The sequence below is a fragment of the Herpailurus yagouaroundi genome, unplaced genomic scaffold (genome assembly GCF_014898765.1).
Source record: "Herpailurus yagouaroundi ecotype Mexico unplaced genomic scaffold, PumYag 183, whole genome shotgun sequence".
Classification (NCBI taxonomy): Eukaryota; Metazoa; Chordata; class Mammalia; order Carnivora; family Felidae; genus Herpailurus; species Herpailurus yagouaroundi.
The window spans coordinates 4,841,118-4,859,058 of NW_024412414.1; the positions used below are offsets into that span (position 1 = coordinate 4,841,118).

General features: G+C 41.1%; 1 protein-coding gene across 2 annotated transcripts; it reads right to left on the reverse strand.

Moving 5' to 3' along the window:
* Positions 1-2,696: 2,696 nt before the first annotated feature.
* BRK1 (BRICK1 subunit of SCAR/WAVE actin nucleating complex) lies at positions 2,697-17,664 on the reverse strand. Of its 2 annotated transcripts, XM_040491996.1 has the most exons (4): positions 17,454-17,664; positions 9,910-9,992; positions 9,640-9,649; positions 2,697-2,845 (listed from the first exon to the last, which is right to left on the reverse strand). In XM_040491996.1, exons 1-4 carry the CDS (start codon positions 17,569-17,571, stop codon positions 2,718-2,720), a joined length of 339 nt encoding a protein of 112 aa, XP_040347930.1. In that variant the 5' UTR covers positions 17,572-17,664; the 3' UTR covers positions 2,697-2,717. The 2 variants fall into 2 exon arrangements, with proteins under 2 accessions (XP_040347930.1, XP_040347931.1); XM_040491997.1 differs by lacking the exon at positions 2,697-2,845 and having other exon boundaries at positions 3,530-9,649; positions 17,454-17,644.
* Positions 17,665-17,941: the final 277 nt, after the last annotated feature.

The window sequence follows — 17,941 nt, forward strand, 5'->3', positions numbered from 1 at the left end:
GCGCGTCCCCGCAAGCGTGCGTGCTGTTTCTGCGCGCTTTCGGTCGGTTGTGGAAGATGCTCGCAGAAATGGCCGGCTTGAGACTGTGCGCAAGCGCAGGTGGAACCTCCAGCCACAGGAACCGAGCATTCAGGAGGCAGAGGCTGACGCTGGGCCACCTCGTCCACGGTTTCCTCTGTAAAGTGGATTCTTTTTTCGCACCGATAAGTTTTTGACACAGCATTTCCTTAGCTTCATTTATTCTAAGACCTTCATGGTTTTTGCCATATTCTCCCTACCAAATGCGCTATTATTTATTTAATAATTTTCTCGTTTGTTTTGTCTCCATCTTCGGTCACAAAATTCGAATTTTGTGTAGAAGAATATAATAAAGTCAAAATGTCCGTCTCCTCCTAGTTTCCCCCAGCCACCCATAAAGACTCCGCGGAGACAAGAAGTATTACCAGTTTTTGTGCTTCCTTTAAAAAAAATTTTTTTTTTTAACATTTATTTTTGAGAGAGAGGGAGACAGGATCCGAAGCAGGCTCCAGGCTCCGAGCTGTCAGCACAGAGCCTGATGCGGGGCTCAAACCCACGAACCTTGAGGTGAGATCATGACCTGAGTCTGGCGCTCAATCGACTGAGCCACCCAGGTGCCCCTTTGTGCTTCCTTTTAAAGGTATTCTGTACATATGCAAAGCAGTTGAACAAGTTTAAGAAATTTTGTATTACTACCATCAGTGGAAATTCGCTCTCATTTGCCACGTAAGAGTACAGTGGGACTAAGTTAAATGAAAACAAAACAGTTAAATTTTATCTATAGTCTGTTAAAAGCTCTCAGCCTGCTCTTTCTTGGTTCGACGGGTTAGCCAAGGGTTAGATGTTAAGCACCAAGTATTAGCTGTGAAACCAACTTTGTCCTGGACATAATCAAAAGGATTAACGGAAATTGAAAATGGGATAATATTTGATACTGCAGTCTATGTGCGATTTGAAATTCACATCCACCTGGGTTCTCATTCCAGGTGTAGCTTCAGATCTGTGATGTTGGGCAGAATTCTTTAAATTCTCTGAGACCTTGCTCATTTTTAAAAAGTATGTCCCAGGGGCGCCCGGGTGGCACAGTCATGATCTCAAGGGTTCCTGAGTTTGAGCCCCACATTGGGCTATGCACTGATTGATGGTGCAGAGCCTGCTTGGGATTCTCTCTTCTCTGTGCCCCTCCCCGACTTGTGCTCACTCTCTCTCTCTCTCTAAATAAATAAATTTTATTATATATACATAGTCCCCTAACCAAGTGTTGAGGGGGAAGTGGTGTCTAGTACATAGTAAGCACTCAGAGCAATTCTCAGCAGTTAATATTATAAATTAAACACATTGTCTCAGTCCTGAAAATGTTCACAGGCTACTGGGCAAGCATACAAGACATGCTGTTAGAATATGATAATGATTGTAGAAGAGCAAGGTGTAAAGTCGTTTGCTGGACCTGAAAAATTCAGGCAAGGCTTCCCAGGAGTTTTATCTGGGAAGAACTTTGAAGAATAGAGCTAAAAGTTTTCCCTTCCCATTTATCATCAGACAAATACCCACCTAGGATGTCAGATAAGGGCTCATTGGCAGACTTCCCAATCCAGTTTTCTTCTCATTGGTTTTATATCCTGCCTTTAAGTCCAGGACTCCGACAGTCCTACCACTTACTGAAAATCCATTTGGAGGCCCAAGCCAAAGAGAGACAATATATTTATGCTCATAGACCAACACTATGGCCCTAACATTTAAAAGAAATGGCAGAGGGAGAATGGACAAATAAAAATTTTTTGTTTGGCTATACTCCTGGGCAGCTGTTCTCAACCAAATCTGCAAAAGCAGAAGAGGTTTCAATTTGTGATTTTAGATGTATGATGACCCATTGGAACAACTTCATTCCAGTTTCTTCAATTGCCTGACAAGAAAGACTGATGCAAAATTCTCCACAAACCATACTGGAAAATGGCAACCCTATCAAAATGAGAGGAGGCTTATTTAGAATTTGGAAATGAATAAAAATGCACGGGGCGGGGGGGGCACCTGGGTGGCTCAGTCAGTTGAGTGTTTAACTTCTGCTCAGGTTATGATCTCACAGTTCGTGGGTTTGAGCACCGTTTCAGGTTGTGTGCTGACAGCTCAGAGCCTGGAGCCTGCTTCAGATTCTGTGTCTCCCTCTCTCTCTCTGCCCCTCCCTCACTCATTTCTCTCTCTCAAAATAATAAACATTACAAAATTTAAAAATACAGGGGGAAAAGCTATCAAATTGTATGTATAGTGTGGTGACCTTTATGCACTTATTCCCCCACCCCCATTTTTTAGAATATAGTTTTATTACCTTTGTAATGAAAACGAAATCAGTTCCTTTTTCCCCCAGTCTTGAGATATAATTGACCCAAATCAATTCTTTTTTTTTTTTTTAATACTTTTTATTTTTAAGTAATCTCTACACCCAACATGGGGCTTGAACTCATGACCCCGAGATCGAGTTACATGGTTTTCTGCCACCCCTGGGTGGCTCAGTTAAGCCTCTGACTTCAGCTCAGGCCATGACCTCGCAGTTTGTGAGTTCAAGTCCTGCAATGGGCTCTGTGCTGACAGTTCAGAGCCTGGAGCCTGCTTTGGATTCTGTCTCCCTCTCTCTCTGCCCCTCCCACGCTTGCACTCCATGTCTCTCTCCCTCTCAAAAAACATTTACATATAAATGTTTTATTTTAAAAAATTGGAAGCATGTATAAGGGTGTGCAGACGGTGGTCAGAGGAGTGTGCTGGATTAGAGGTTCATCATCTCCTGCCTTGTTGAAAATGATGGCAAGAGTCCCATCCAAGGAGTCAGGCAAATCTACAAAGGAACACCAGAACCTTGGGTGATTTTGCCATGGAGTTTCCTTGAAAGTACATTATACAAAGTATCCTGATGGCTTCCAGCAGGAAGAGTGGCCAGCAGGGATGACCTCCAGCTATATTGAACATCAACATGGAAACATTTGTGGAGGAAAACCCCAAGGAAAGATAGGACTTCCTGTTAAATTACAATGGTTCAGAGACATCAAAATTTACAAGATTCATTCCAACATACCCTCATTTGTACTTCCAGGTTAGTAAAGTGAAACATACCAGTTTAATAATATTACAGAAATGCCTACATCCGTAAAATGAGAGCAGTTATTTAAACGCAAGGCTTAAGACTGATATTACATCATTGCAAATAATTACAAAGACTATTTAAGAGGAAGGAAAACATGTTTTAGGATATACCAAGGAAAACTAGAGGCTATACTGTTCTTATATTACACTTTCCACTATGCAAAAGCAAACATGAAGAAAGGAATAGAAGAAAATACACCTAAATATTTTAATATAACTGGTTATTTCTCTCCCCTTCTACTTTAATGTCTTTTATAAATTTTCCTTTAGAAGGATACATTCTGCCTTGTTTATATTTTGACCAATTAGAAAATACAAAGAAGTACAAATAATAAAGCAAACACTGATAATCTCACCGTACAAATTCAACAGTATGTTATCATATTTACGGTTTTATTTTTTCAACAAAACATATGATGAAGCTAAAATCCCCTTTAACATCCACTCTGGTCCCATTTCCCTCCTTCCTCCCCAGGAGCAATAACTATCTCAAGTTGGACGTGTATCTATTCAGGCTCTTTTCCCCCCTAAATTTATTTTAAATTTACATATAGAATTCACATTTTGGTGTATAGATCCAAGTTTTGACAAAACAGTCAGGTAACCATCACCACAGCTAAGATATAGAGTATCTCATCACCCCCAAAAGATGCTGTGACCAACCTCTACCTGTAGGCCTAAGCCTTGACAACCACTGATCTGTCTTCTGTCCCTCGTGTTGCTTTTCCCACAATGTCATGTAATGGAATCACGCAGTTCATAGCCTTTTGAGCCTGGCTTTTTACTTGGCATAATCAATTTGAGATTCATCCATGTTGTATCAACAGCTTATTCCTTCTCATTGCCAAATGGTATTCCGCCATCCACTCACTAACTGAAGGACACTGAGTTGTTCCCAGTTTTCAGCAATCATGAACAAAGCTGCTATAAACATTTGCATACAGGTTGTTTTGTGTGTATGTGTGAACATAAGTTTTCACTTGTCCTAAGTGAGAATCATCTAGGAGTGAAATCGTTGGGTCACACGGGAAGTGTGTTTTCCCGCAGTGGCTCTATCACTGCATTCTCACAAGCAACACAGGCAGGCGTGTTCCAGTTGCTCCACATCCTCGCCTGCACTTGGTATTAGTTTTTTTGTTATTTTAAAGTTTTAGCTCTTCTAATAGATCGTATAGTGGGAATTCACTAAGGTTTTAATTTGTGTTTCCCAGTGACTGGCAATGTTGAGTATCTTTTCATGAGCTTATTTGCCATCGTTTTGTCTCTGAAGCCCTTTGAACATTTATTAGATTTTTTATTGATGAATTTTGATAGTTCTTTTATCCAGGCCAATTTTTAGTGCTTCTCATACACTTATGCGTACCTATAATCTATATGCAGTATCGTATGACTATCACAGGTGTTTAAAAAAAACAAACAACTAAAACTAAAGTAACCAAATAACAGAAAAACTTGATTCTGACAAATAAAACTTTAGCCAATGCTATCTTTCCAATTTAATAAAGTTGATACTGCATTGTTCCTCTATGTTCTTTTTTTCCTGAGTTTTTAAATGAAATGTCATTTTGGTATCCTCTGGGTTGTTCGGGAAAATACCAGTGAACCATGACTACATTATACTCTCTAAGAGCAGGATCTATATGTCTGTTTCTCACCATTTTATCTCCAGTGCCTTACGCACAGGAGACATACAATGTATTTGATGCTAATAAACAACTTCTTAGGCATAGTGTTTGTCAAAGCCAAACTGAATTACTTATTGAATTAAACATTTTCCTTTTAAAAAAAGTATATTAATAAAGTGTTTCTCCTTATAATGCACTTATTGTCCATGTGAACTCTTAAAGTCACACTGGGATTATCACATTAAATGAGTTCAAATTTGGGGATAAAATAAATACTCTCAATTCAAAAATATGTTATATGAATATATATAAATTCTTTGTACTATTCTTATAACTTTTCTACAAGCCTGAAAATTGTTTCACAATAAAATTATTTGTTTAAAAACATGTTATTGTTGGGGGATGCAGATTAAGGCACAATAACAACCTCATACTTGGGTCATCTCAACAAACCCAAAGGTGCCCAAAGAGCCACAGGAAACCCTGCCCCAGAGTTTTTTGATGCAAACACTGATGCCAAAGGGTGACACTTAGCTAAACATGACAGTTGCTCTTTGTTCTGTCAGGTTATCAATGCGTTCCAAGGAGAGGCTGATAAAGGACCAGCACTGCACAGAAAACAGAAACCTGATGTGTGAGTCCTTGAATAGCTCTGCACAGAGCGGGGATAAGGAGACCTGGGTTTTAGTTTTGGCCTGGCCTGAGCAGGTAAGTGGATGGGCATGTCACACAACCTGTCTGGATTTGTTTATTCATTTCTAAAATGGCAAGAGTAGACTTGATTATCCCTAAAATTCTTTCTCGTCTTAGTGCTGTGAGTTTTATTGCTAGCTAATCCTAATCTTTAGACAACTTGGTATTAAGGCTAGCTTTTCTTCAGAAAATGAACCTGAGAGCCCTAAATCACCTGATTCTCTGTTATATAATCTACTTGACAACCACACCTGCCTTCAGACAGCAGCTGTATGTTTGTACAGTTCCTAATGGCACCGACTGTCTACAAACTGCCAGAGTAACTCACATTCTCCAAAGCCAAGTTTGGACAAAGATTTTCTCACATGCAACCGTCTGAAACTGAGTACAATAGCTGGGAAGGAGCCTGGAGGTGAACAATGGCCTTTCGGTCCCACTCAGCATGGCCTACAATAACAAATACTGTTTATAAACATGCCTTCAGCTTTATGAAATAAAGGTGGAAAATTCAAAGTACTAAGTAACAAGAGCAACATAACAGAACTTCGTACGTCTCTAATGCCAAAAACATCAGTTCCCTATTTCTTCCTGCTTCTGAAATCTAAGTCAAGCTTAGTTTTTCAAGAGATTGAAAACTTTTATTATCAAGAGATGTGTAATCCTCATAGCTCACTGGCTCAAACCCCCTACTTTTTAGTTTTTCGATAAATATGCAAATTAAACCAAATTGCAGGGCAGAAATTATTTCCAAGTATGAGACAATGAAGAGGTTCTCTTGAAGGTTCCTATGGATGGTGGAGAGATTTGTCATAGATAGCTCATTTCCCACTCACATTAGAAAACAGGAAAGTCCTTCAGAATTATCTTTCTTCAGAAATCATTAAGATGTCATAAGGAGAGGAAGAGAGGCACCATGCGGGTAACTTCCCTATGTCAAACCTCAGAAGAAAATGAACTCAATCTAGTTTTTCATTATGATGAGGTGACTGAGAACAACTGGAATTTAGCAAATCTGAGCATATTTTATCCTTCTGAAACTCTATCTTCTTACAGTTCAAATCAAAAGAACTACCCTATCAACCTCTTAGTTTTGTTATAAGCACTGAACATTAGTGTTTAAAAGACCAGAATGATTTAATAAATGCAGATTAAAATGTAAAATAGAACTTTATCATCCTCAGTAAGGATAAAATATTAGTATTTTGGAACTGTTACTGCTTAAGTTGAAGAAGCTGACACCCTGGAGACAAAAATAAATGGTTGTTTAACCTAACAATACGGACTGCAATGACCTGTTAGCAAAGACTCATATGACATGAGAGTAAATTCCAGTTTCTGGAGTCTGACCAGATAAGGTCTTTCAGAAGGGGGATACAGCTGCTTCTTTTGGCTCAACCCAAAATAGCTGGAGGAAGCACTAGAGTGGATTAAATTCCTTAGGCAAGGCTTCCAGAACATACAGCATAAAATCAAACCTTCAGAGAAAGGAAGCGGTTAGGAGCAAAACTACGCAACACAGACATAAATGCAAACGGTATTTGCCAGACACAGCAAGGACAGCCTGTGAAGCCTTCTTAACAAAAGAAAAGATGGAAGCATGTAAGGCTAACACAGGTTTGTAGTGTCTCGTGTGAGGACAGTGAAAGGGCACTGGCCTGGGAATGAGAAAATAAATTTTAGATTTCATATACCACAGTCAGAATCAAAGAATGGTTAGAACAGTCTGAGTCAGGTAGGTCCAGGTTCAAATCCCAGTTCCTTCCCTTACTTCGTATGGCTTTGGACAAGTTTTAGCCTCTCAAAACTAGTTCGTCACCTATTACACGGAGATAAGAATGCCTACTTCTTCAAGTCTGAGGATTAAATGAAATAAAGTACAAAAAGCAATGAGCACATCTAGCACATGTAATAATAAATTATAGACAACACAAGCTACATATCCTTGAGCAAACCAGGGCCTCATTTTATAAAGGGAGTGGTAACACAGAAAAGCAGTCTCACACCTTGAAGTGCCAGAAGTGATGAAGGGGTTACTACCAGCGGGAGGCTGTGTTCTGTGTTCCCTTGTTTCCCACATCAAATATTACTAGTTGTTTTCCTTACAACCAGCAAGTTACCATTAGCAACATGGCATTACTTAGGACACTAACTTTTTTTAGAAATGTTACTTCAGTATCAATAAATTAACAGATTAGTATCCATACAACCGTAAGGAATTTATTGAGCATTTTATAAAGGAAGGGTTTTTCCTGTTTCTGTTGGTTACCATCACTTTTTCCCCTATCACTAACTCATGGTATAGTCCTTGCATATAGCAGGAACTCAATAAAGGTCTGCTACTCTGACTGCGGAGCACCAGATGACCTACATCTTGAACTTTAGAAGTACTTACTTCATCCTGGACAGGACAGAGCTATTATGAATAACGAACTCAAGTGACTCAAGTGACTGTTAAGAGCACTGTACTGATGAGCTCAACAGTGTTCAAAAATAACACTTACTATAGGAAAGGATGTCAGGTTTGTCTCCATTGAAAAATCCCATTTTTAAAGGAAGGTACTACTTAAAATGACCTTCCAAAGGTCTAAGCAGAGGTTCCAAAAGATGTGACAATGCAAAGCAGCTTGGGCTCTACAAGTCAATTTAATTGGTGTTTATTGACCACCCGCCTTCCTCAAGGCACCTAGCTGGGCAATACAGGAAAAGGTACTCATGTACATTACACCAGGTAGACACTACACAAGAGAATGACTCATAACAAGATCAAATCCAGAGCTGAAGTGTAGTGTTAGCATGGCAAGATGGGATGGGAGGGATTGAGAAAAGGAAAAAAGGCAGTACTAAATGAAAAGTAAAGTCTAGGAGAACTTTCTAGAAGAGGTTTGACTCAAGCTACCCTTAAATAGCAAATACGATTTGAATGGAGGGAAATGTGTGTGCTTGGAGCATAAGGACTTCTATGTGACTGAAACAGAGATTCTACATAAGAAATAAACCTTTAGAAGTAGGGTGGCCTAAGTTCATAGCAAGTTTTGGATTCCAGAATGAAAAGTTTTAGACCCTTCTGTTTAAACTCTTTGCTTTTCAAAAGAAATAGACATTTAGCTCTTACCTGATAAAACTAATAGTCTGCCCTGGGCTGCGGTTAAACTGTGTGGATGCTGGCATTTCAGTAGTCTAGAAGCATCATGCCTGATTCAGTGCTGTAGCTTTTATTGGAGCATAACATGCCTACATAGTAAGTACCTGGGAAATGTCTGCTGAATGACCAAATGATTCCCCAGGATGTATCAGTCAGCTAAAAGTCCAAACATGGAGGGGCTCCAGCTGGTAGGCAACCTAGACTTTGATCAAAGAGCAACATCTGAGAGTTTTATGTCAGAGTAATCATCCCGCACGTCAGATTTCTGTGGAATGGGTGAGCCCCATCTCTAGCTCCTCTCCCCACCACAATCACAGCAGTCAAATAAAGTTGAGGAGTTTATTAGGGAAATATGAGAGGCAAAGACACCCCAAGTGACAGAAAGAAAATTCTGAAAATGTCCCTTCAAGCCAAGTGGGGGCCTGGCCTTGACCTCCCCAAAAGGACAAGAAACTGGTGGGTTACCAACAACATTCTCTTGTGGCCACCTTGCCGGGGCATAAGTGTCTCAGACAGGACTGCCTCCCACCCCCCCACCAAAGGTGGAAAGGAGACAAAGACTGTTTATAGAACCAATGCAGAGGCAATGAGAGCTGTAAGGAAAGTGTGTGTGTGTGTGTGTGTGTGTGTGTGTGTGTGTGTGTGTGTGTTGTGTGTGTGAGAGAGAGAGACAGAGAGAGAGAGAAAAGGAGGTGGGGAGGACCTTAACAAAGAGTCCCAGGCGTCTGGCTCTGCACGCCTCAAATACGTTGACAAACAGTTCTACAAAATGTTACTTAAAAGGTAAAATGCCTAATGTTGTTTCCAAGAGTTCCCCTGGACTTCTTCCCACATGCCACATCACACACCGATGTACATGGCAGAGCCCAAAGGCCACGCTTTTGAAAAAAGAAAAACAAGAATAAGCCCTGTTGCTCTTTAAGGAGAGAGGAAGGAGCTGAGGCTGCTGGGGCCTTTCCCACGTAGGCCTGTGTTCTGTAAAGCAACTTCCCAGCAGCAGCATGGCACAGTTCTAGGTGAGGGTCTCACCTTTTGTCACCTGTCAAAGGAAATTGACAATTAGATAAATTCACAAAGAGTAAAAAAATCTTTTTATAGATCCTAGGTAGTTGGGAATGGTAAGAAAGATAACAGCTTTGGAGTCCAGAAACCTGGGTCAAATCCAGGGAACTGAGTCCATTAACTTCTCTAAGGCTGTTATTGCTTCCATGTTTGTTTCAGTAACAAGTAGAAATGTGCATTCTCTCTGCACAACCCTTGCCTAGCGTCATGAGGAAGTACCTTCCCTGACATACTCACCCGTGCTTCAATGTACTCTATTCTCCGTTCGAGGGCTGTCAATTTCTCGTTTAGTGTTGCAAGTCTTGAACGACAAGACATATCTGGTAAAAGGAGACTGATGTTCAGGATTAATGTCATTCCAAATACAGACACACACACACACACACACACACGCGTGCGCGCACGCACGTACGTACACACAGCCCCTAGCTGAAGAGGAGGAATGATATATTATGCAGAGCCCAAATGAGAGCAGATGGGCAAAGCAGGGGAATGCAGAAGAGGTGAGAATTATATTAGGAACACAGCTGCTTAGAATGGACCTGCTGAACTTCCTACCAAGGGTGGTAGGCAGAGAAAATAACCCCTAAAGATGTCCATGACCTAATCCCCCAAACCTGTGAATATGTATCCTACACAACAAAAAGGACTTTGTGGATATGATTAAGTTTAAGGACCCTGAGATCCAGGATTATCCAGATGGACACAATCTAATCACAAATCCTAAATGTAAGAGACAGGGAAAAGGTGGAGGAAGAAGAAGAGATTCAAAGTGTGAGGGGAACTCAACCTGCTATTGCTGCCTTTGAAGATGGAGGAAGAAGACCATGAGCCAAAGGATGCCAGTGACCTTGAGAAGCTGGGAACAGCCCTCAGCTGGAAGCCAGCCAGGAAATAGAGATCTCAGGCCTACAGCCACAAGAAACTGAATTCTGCCAGCAACTCAATGAGCAAGGAAATGGATCTTCTCCTAGAGTCTCCAGAAAGAAAGGCAGCCCTGCTGACACCCTGATTTTAGCCCAGGGAACTGATGTTGGACTTCCCATCTACTCAGCTGTAAAACAATAAACTTATGTGATAAAAGTGGCTAAAGTTATGGTAACTTGTTATGGCAGCCAGTAAAAACTAACACACCAACACTGTACAGGTGGCTATTTGCTAAAAGGCAAACCAAGAGTTTCAGGAAAGGGGAAGCAACAAGAGGAAGAAAATAATCTCAACAGGGAGGAGAAACAGAGGCCAAGAAAGCAGCAGAGACTGTGGAGAGGAGGAAAGGCATCACTGCTTTTGCTCTAGTAAGGTACTTAATGTGTCATCACTATGTGTGCAGGCATTTCAGAATGAGAAAAAACTTGGGAGAACATCAAATACCCTGTGAAGCCCACATTCCATCTGTGGAAAACAGCAAAACCCCTTTTCTTCCTTTATCCTTCTAATCTTCTTTCTCTACCTCATCCAAAATGAAACCTCAGATTTCCCCTAAAATACCTTTTCCTCTGCAAACTCCTCTAACAGAAACCACTTTACTACTCTTTCCCCAACCATTCTCAACACACAGGAGAAAAGGTTTCTAGACATGCTAATTATTTCCTACCTCTTCAACTTCACTGTTTGCTCATCCTCAATAATCTTCACTTTTTAAGCCTAAAATATCCTCTCTCCAAGACAATCTCCCACTCAATAATTTAACATTTAGCTCACAACTTCCTCTTCATCTCTTCCTTGTTATGCAAAAGCACTTGGGCATCTATTTCAACAAATTTTCCTTCACCCAGATTTTGCCTCAACCCCACGTCCAAATCTTCTCCATGTCCAAATCTTACTCATCTTGCCTGTCTAAACATTCTCCTTCAAGGTTCACTTCAAATTGGGCCTCTGAGAGGTCTGTGACAGATGGATATAATTCTCCCTATGCTGTACATTTATGGTTGAATTTATAGTTTATGTACTTGGTCTTAGTTATCATTTCCCCCTTTGAATACAGATTTAACACATAAGAATGTTCACCACTTGGGGCGCCTGGGTGGCTCAGTTGGTTAAGTGTCCGACTTCGGCTCAGGTCATGATCTCACAGTTTGTAAGTTCAAGCCCCACATCGGGCTCTGTGCTGACAGCTTAGAGCCTGGAGCCTTCTTAGAATTCTGCATCTCCTTCCCTCTCTCTGCTCCTCCCCTGCTCATGCTTTGTCTCTCTCTCACTCTCCTTCAAAAAAATAAAAAATAAAAAATAAAGAATGTTCACCACTATTACTTATGAATGATTTCATGAAGTAGGGCATATTTATGAAAGACTATTAAAACCAACCATTAAAAATTACAAGTTTGCATCTTTTTAACAAGTCACTAAAAAAACAAACAAAAAAGGCATCATTTTAACAAATCATTAAAAAACAAAACAAGGGGTGCCTGGGTGGCTCATTTGCTTAAGTGTCCGAATAAGAGTTCAAGCCCTAGGTCAGGCTCTGTGCTGACAGCTCAGAGCCAGGAGCCTGCTTCAGATTCTTCCTCTCCCTCTCTCTCTGCCCCTCCCCTGCATGCAAACAAAATTACAAGGTTGAATACTCAATGACACGAGAAAATGCTCATGCTACATAGCCCAATGATATTTATATATTTATAATTTATCATTTATTTCCATGTCTGCTCCCCACTAGAATGAGTTCATCAAAGGCAGATACTGACTCTTATTAATCTTTGAAATATTAGTATCTTGCCTGGCACAGATTTTTTTTTAAAAAAAAAAAAAAAAAAAAGATGGATTCTGGCATATTGGTATCAGTAGAACAAAAAATTGGCTCTAGTGTGACTCTACTAATTCTACAAGTGGGGAAACCAAAGCCCATCTTGGATAACTGATGGGACAAAATAGTAAGTAGCATAGCTGAGTTCAGAACCCAGTTCGCTTACTGCCCTGGATGGTACCTTCCCACCACACACAACATTACCATCTTTAGGAACCTCTGAGGCCGTAATTTATTCCCCACATCTCTCTCTCTCTCTATCTCTCTCTCTCTCTCTCTCTCTCTCTCAAGTTTGTTTATTTTGAGAGAGAGAGAGAGAGAGCATGTGCAGGGGAGGGGCAAAGAGAAAGGGAGAATCCTAAGCAAGCTCTGTGCTATCAGCGCAGAGCCCAACACAGGGCTCAAACTCACGAAACTAAAATCATGACCTGAGCCAAAATTAAGAGTCAGACACTTAACTGACTGAGGCACCCAGGTGTCCCTATTCCCCACATCTCTTTTTTTAATGTTTATTTATTTTTGATAGAGAAACAGACAGAATGCGAGGTGGGGGGAGGGGCAGAGAGTGAGACACAGGATCTGAAGCAGGTTCCAGGCTCCAAGCTGTCAGCAGAGCCCGATGTGGGGCTCGAACTTACGAACTGTGAGATCATGACCTGAGCAGAAGTTGGACACTCAACTGACTGAGCCTGGAGTCCCCTCCCCACATCTCTTAAAATATGCTTATAGCCTGACTCTTCCATTTACTGGTTCCTTTTTTTCTTTTTGTTTCCATACTAGGTATTTTCCCACTCACCCATCTTCATTATTCTTTTTTAAAAATAGCTTAATTGATATATAATTTATATACCATGAACTTCACTTGCTTAAAGTATACAATTCAATAGTTTTTAGAACAGAGTTGTACAACCATCACCATAATCTAATTTTAGAACATCCTCAAAATCCCTACATGAAACCTTGTACCAATGAGCAGTCATTCCCCATTCAGCCTTACCCCAAGTGCTGGCAACCATTCATCTTTCTGTCTCTATGGATTTGCCTATTCTGGACATTCTCCATTCCTCTTTTAAATCGCTTTGTTTATCTGCTAGTGCTGCTTCTTCTAATTCCTAGATCTAGCTTGAGTACAAAGACCTCAGCACCCTCCTTTTCCTGGATCCACCTTCACTGCCAGGACGGCCCAACAGGACCAAATCTCTTTCAATCTGGTTTTTAGCAGCTCAAAGGCACACCATGTATGCTATTCAGTAAGAGCATGAATGTTACCACTAACAACCTGTCATTTCCCATAAAAAGAAACATGCCAAAATTATCTGCAGGGGGGTGGGGTGGTGAGAGGGAGGGTTCCTTCCTGGACAGCTGTTTCTGTTCTAGCTCTGTAAATTTGGTAATGAATCCGAATGCAAGAACAACACTATGTTACTGACCTAAATGGGTAAGCACTGTTGAGAAATATATAACCTCCAGAATATATAACTCCAGAAACTAGTCATTATTTCAGATCCCAAGAAATACATATTGATTCAAGCAAAACACTGTGAAAGCACTCAGCAGCTGAACAAATCTGAAACCAGAGTGCATTTATGAGTGTGTTATCACCAGACTTTAACTGAAGACACCAGCAGTCCTAGCCAGGGTGCTTGATACTGTGTATCCATTACCACTACTGACAAATGCCAGTTACCAGCTCCTCTGAACTCTTAATGCACATAACCTTAGCCTGCAAAAATCAACACTGTCCTTCTCTTGAACTGCTGTTGTAGTTACGTCTTACTTCTCTGACAGAATTCTAAATTTCCCAGGAGTGGCTACCATTTATTCTTGTTTATTCCTTTTTCAGAGGATGTGTCACATAGCTGGGATCATAACAGGCATGCTACATTTGTTGGCTAAGTATAAAAACTGACATTTAGAAAAATATCACTTATTATTTTTGTTACACTTCTCTGCACAGATTAGCTTTAGAATCAGATAAAATGCTATAAAAATAAAAAGCTATCTTCCGTGACAATCTGTTTTTAGAAGTGTCCCCAATTCAAGGTACAGAACAGGCCAAGTGTTTGGGTGTTATCACTGCCTTGTGATCTATGGGTTCTCAGGTTCAGGTGGGTGGTCCACCTATATTACTCTCACCTGCTGGAATCACAGGGTAAAAGCTATTTAGTCATTAGCTAACAGTTTCCTCTGCAAAGTACACGGCCTACAGAGACTCTCTGTGGCCGGGATGGGGACTGGAGGATTGCTGCCATTTCCAAAGAGCTCCAGATGCCCCCTCAAAGTAAACTCCTGGTAAATCTCTGTACCACCAAATCATATTATTATAAATTCAATATAAGCCCTACATCTACACATCAGAACTGAGGAGTCACACTAAGGACTTAGAGTGGGAAAATATATCCCTCACAAGTTCATCCTGAGTCATTCAATGCCAAGACAATATATTCAAATGTTACATGATTTATCCAGTTTCTCGGCCTGTTGGTCCTTGTCGAAACTCTTCTATCAATGACATGCTCAGTCTTCAAGAACTTGCCTCAGGTACACCTAAGTACTAAGTCAAATGGCTTTAGCTTTTTACCTTGCTTCATAATTCCATTTTTAATTGCAATTAATTGTCATTTTTCTTTAAAAGGACTAAATTCATTTCCCACAATCTTCAAAAACTATTTAGTAATTACTCCAAACATTAGGCCACTAGCATCGCATTAAGGGAGAATAATGGCTTAAGCTAAGGAAATCCTTAAGATCCAATCCTCAACACTGGAATTCTGTGTGACTTTTCCTCAGTCTAGGACTTGTTGGAAATCTCAAATAAAAAGAAAAGTCTTTATCCTCTATTTGATCACAAAATGTGATTCACACATTTGATAAAATTTCAGTGCAGGTATTCCCTTGTTTATAAAGCAAGAAAAGAGGCATTTCTCCCCTGCAAATCCTGAGCTGAAACTCTTCAATTTCTGGTCAGTTCCAAGCCTCATCTGCTATAAAGCTAGTGACTATAAGATGGCAAGAAGATTTATGTCAAAGATAAATGTACATGAATTAAAAGTTTATTAACACAATTCAGTGCTCAGAAATGAAGTTATTACGTTACCCAGATCCAAATCCAGGGAAGTGACATGCTAGATCACTTTTAAATTTTGAGTAACAGCCCCAGCGTTACTTGTAATTTTAGATGCTTTACTGATTTCACTGACATTCTTAATACTTTGATTGGATTTTCTGATCCTACCAGATAGGTGAAGTCTTTTAATTCTGCTTTTTAAAGTTAAAACTCTCCATGTCAGTGATTTTTCCAACTACTTTCCACTGCCTTTCCCAACTAAGCCAAAGTCTCAAAGCTGTGATCTTATCTTTCCATCTTTCCCCTAGCATGCAATATTTTGGTTTCTCTTCTCCAGCCCTCTCTCTGAAGGAAGACTATGAGTAAAGAATGCTGTGATCAACCTCCAATAATAGTTCAACTCTCCAGGAAAGCAGGAGAAACCAATTATGAGAACTAACATTGAAAGAGTTTGCACAGAACTTAGGAAGAAAGAAACTGAGGAAACCCAGACTATCTGAGTAGCAGGGTAAATAGGTTCAGTATTTCTTAGATGTTTCAGTTCACTGCAATCCATTAGTGTAGCCTCCGACTTGAGTCTCCTAGCTCCAAATCCATGTATCTTTTTTACTAAACCATACTCCTTCACTCATGGTCCTTAAACAATTTCAGGATACATGAGATCTATGATTTGTTGACTATCATTCCCTCCTACAACCTCTATCTATACCGAGTTATGGGTGCGAATATGTATCAATTGCATATATATTTATACTGTTCTCTCATGAATACTGCCCTCACCCTCATTCCCTGGTGAGAAAATCCATCATGCCAAGGCACATCAAGATTATAATCTTAAACACTTTGTAAGTAAATACATTAATACAAAACCGATGTTCCGAAGCTGTCATTATTTCATCTTCAAGACAGAAATTCCTTGAAAGCAGGAAATGATTCTTATTCTCTGTCCTCCAGAGTGGAGCTTTGAGAGAGAGCTTTGTACTGAGATCTAGTTTCTCTTGCTGATGCTTTCTAAGAAAATTCATGTTCTGTTACCTTACTCCTCAGAATGCATCAGTCCTCTGACTGGAAAATTAATTACTTTAAATCATTTTTATACATCAGTTTCCACTACTTCGTCTTAGTTGCTTGCGGCTGAAGTGCTGGAACAGGAGCACACTAGTTGGAAAAAGATCACTAGATGTCATCCTTACACCTTGCAATTACTTAAGTAAGTCTACCCAGGGCCTAATTCGGCTAAAGAAACAGTTGGGAGAAGATGGGATGGGAGTCTCTGTTACAAGTTTGCTGTCCAGAAGGACACGGAACAATGCATCAAGAATTTAAGACTATCACAAGCAAGCCACGCCTAGGAAAGATTTTGCCAAAAGCAGAATACCAACTATCGGCTAAATACTAGCAATATAGAAAGCTCCATATCTTTAAAAATCTGGACTTTACTTCTGATCTCGTCTCCTACCACTGTCAGGACAAGAAACACGAGAGACGGGAAGGGGCGACTAAAAGGCATGGCGCTAAAATGATCCTGAAAACGATGAGGAAACTTCAAGAGACTTAAACAAGCAGCGACACGGCTGCGGCTGCATTCTGAAAGGCGCACATTGAGCGCAAAGTGGGAACTGGAATGGAAGCGGGTCACAAAGGAAGCAGGGAGGCTACTGCTGAGAGAAGAAAAGAAGAAAAGAGAAGAAAAGACGGTGGATGGAGCGATCTGAAGAGTCTGGAAAAAGGAAGGACTTGTTAACGGATCTGGGGTGATAGCAATGAAGCCGATGAGCTCAGCCTGGCGCAGGATAACCCCACAGGCACTGCCCAGTGGAGCCTGAGGATCAGAGCGAGAGGGGGAAGGTGGACTCCGAAAGGAGGACGCGAAAACCAGCCCGGAGAAAGCCCCTTCAAAGCTTCTGAGCGCCATCGCCAAACTGCCTGAGTGGCCTTCGACCCACCCTCGCCTCCCCCTGCTCGCCCGCTGACCGAACGAGTTGAGAAAGTCCGCGATTTTCTTGATGCTGCTGGTGATGACCTCAATGTACTCCCGGTTCGCCCAGTCCTGGTGAATCTCCCGCTGCACCGGATCCTCTTGACCCGCCATGGCTGCCGCCTAAGGAGGAGCGACTGCGCAGGCGCCTCGACCCTCCAGGCCGGCAGTGCGTCTGCGCTGCCAGTCCACACCCATGCCTTGACACCCACAAATCCACGAACATTGTGATGCGCCTGCGCGATGTCAAGTCCTCGCCTGCGTTTTAGTTCTGCTCCCACGCCCCTGAAAAAAGTCGCATCAAAAACCAGCGGGGAGACTGGAATGCGCAAGCGCCGAGACACTCCCTACCCATCACGTACCCCACCCTGGGCGGTTTTGGTCGTTGCGGGGCACGTGACCACCTGACACCCACTGCCCTAGCTGCTCCAAACTAAGGTTTGTGTCAGCAATAGGTTGGGTACAGTCAATTAAGCCACATTAA

Bases quoted from the DNA above. Each gene is read 5' to 3' on its own strand.
- BRK1 (XM_040491996.1), bottom strand. From the start codon at position 17,571: ATGGCGGGTCAAGAGGATCCGGTGCAGCGGGAGATTCACCAGGACTGG. The intron at 9,993-17,453 runs GTCAGCGGGCGA...TCCTTTTACCAG, and splicing joins GGACTTTCTCAACTCGTTCG to ATATGTCTTGTCGTTCAAGA.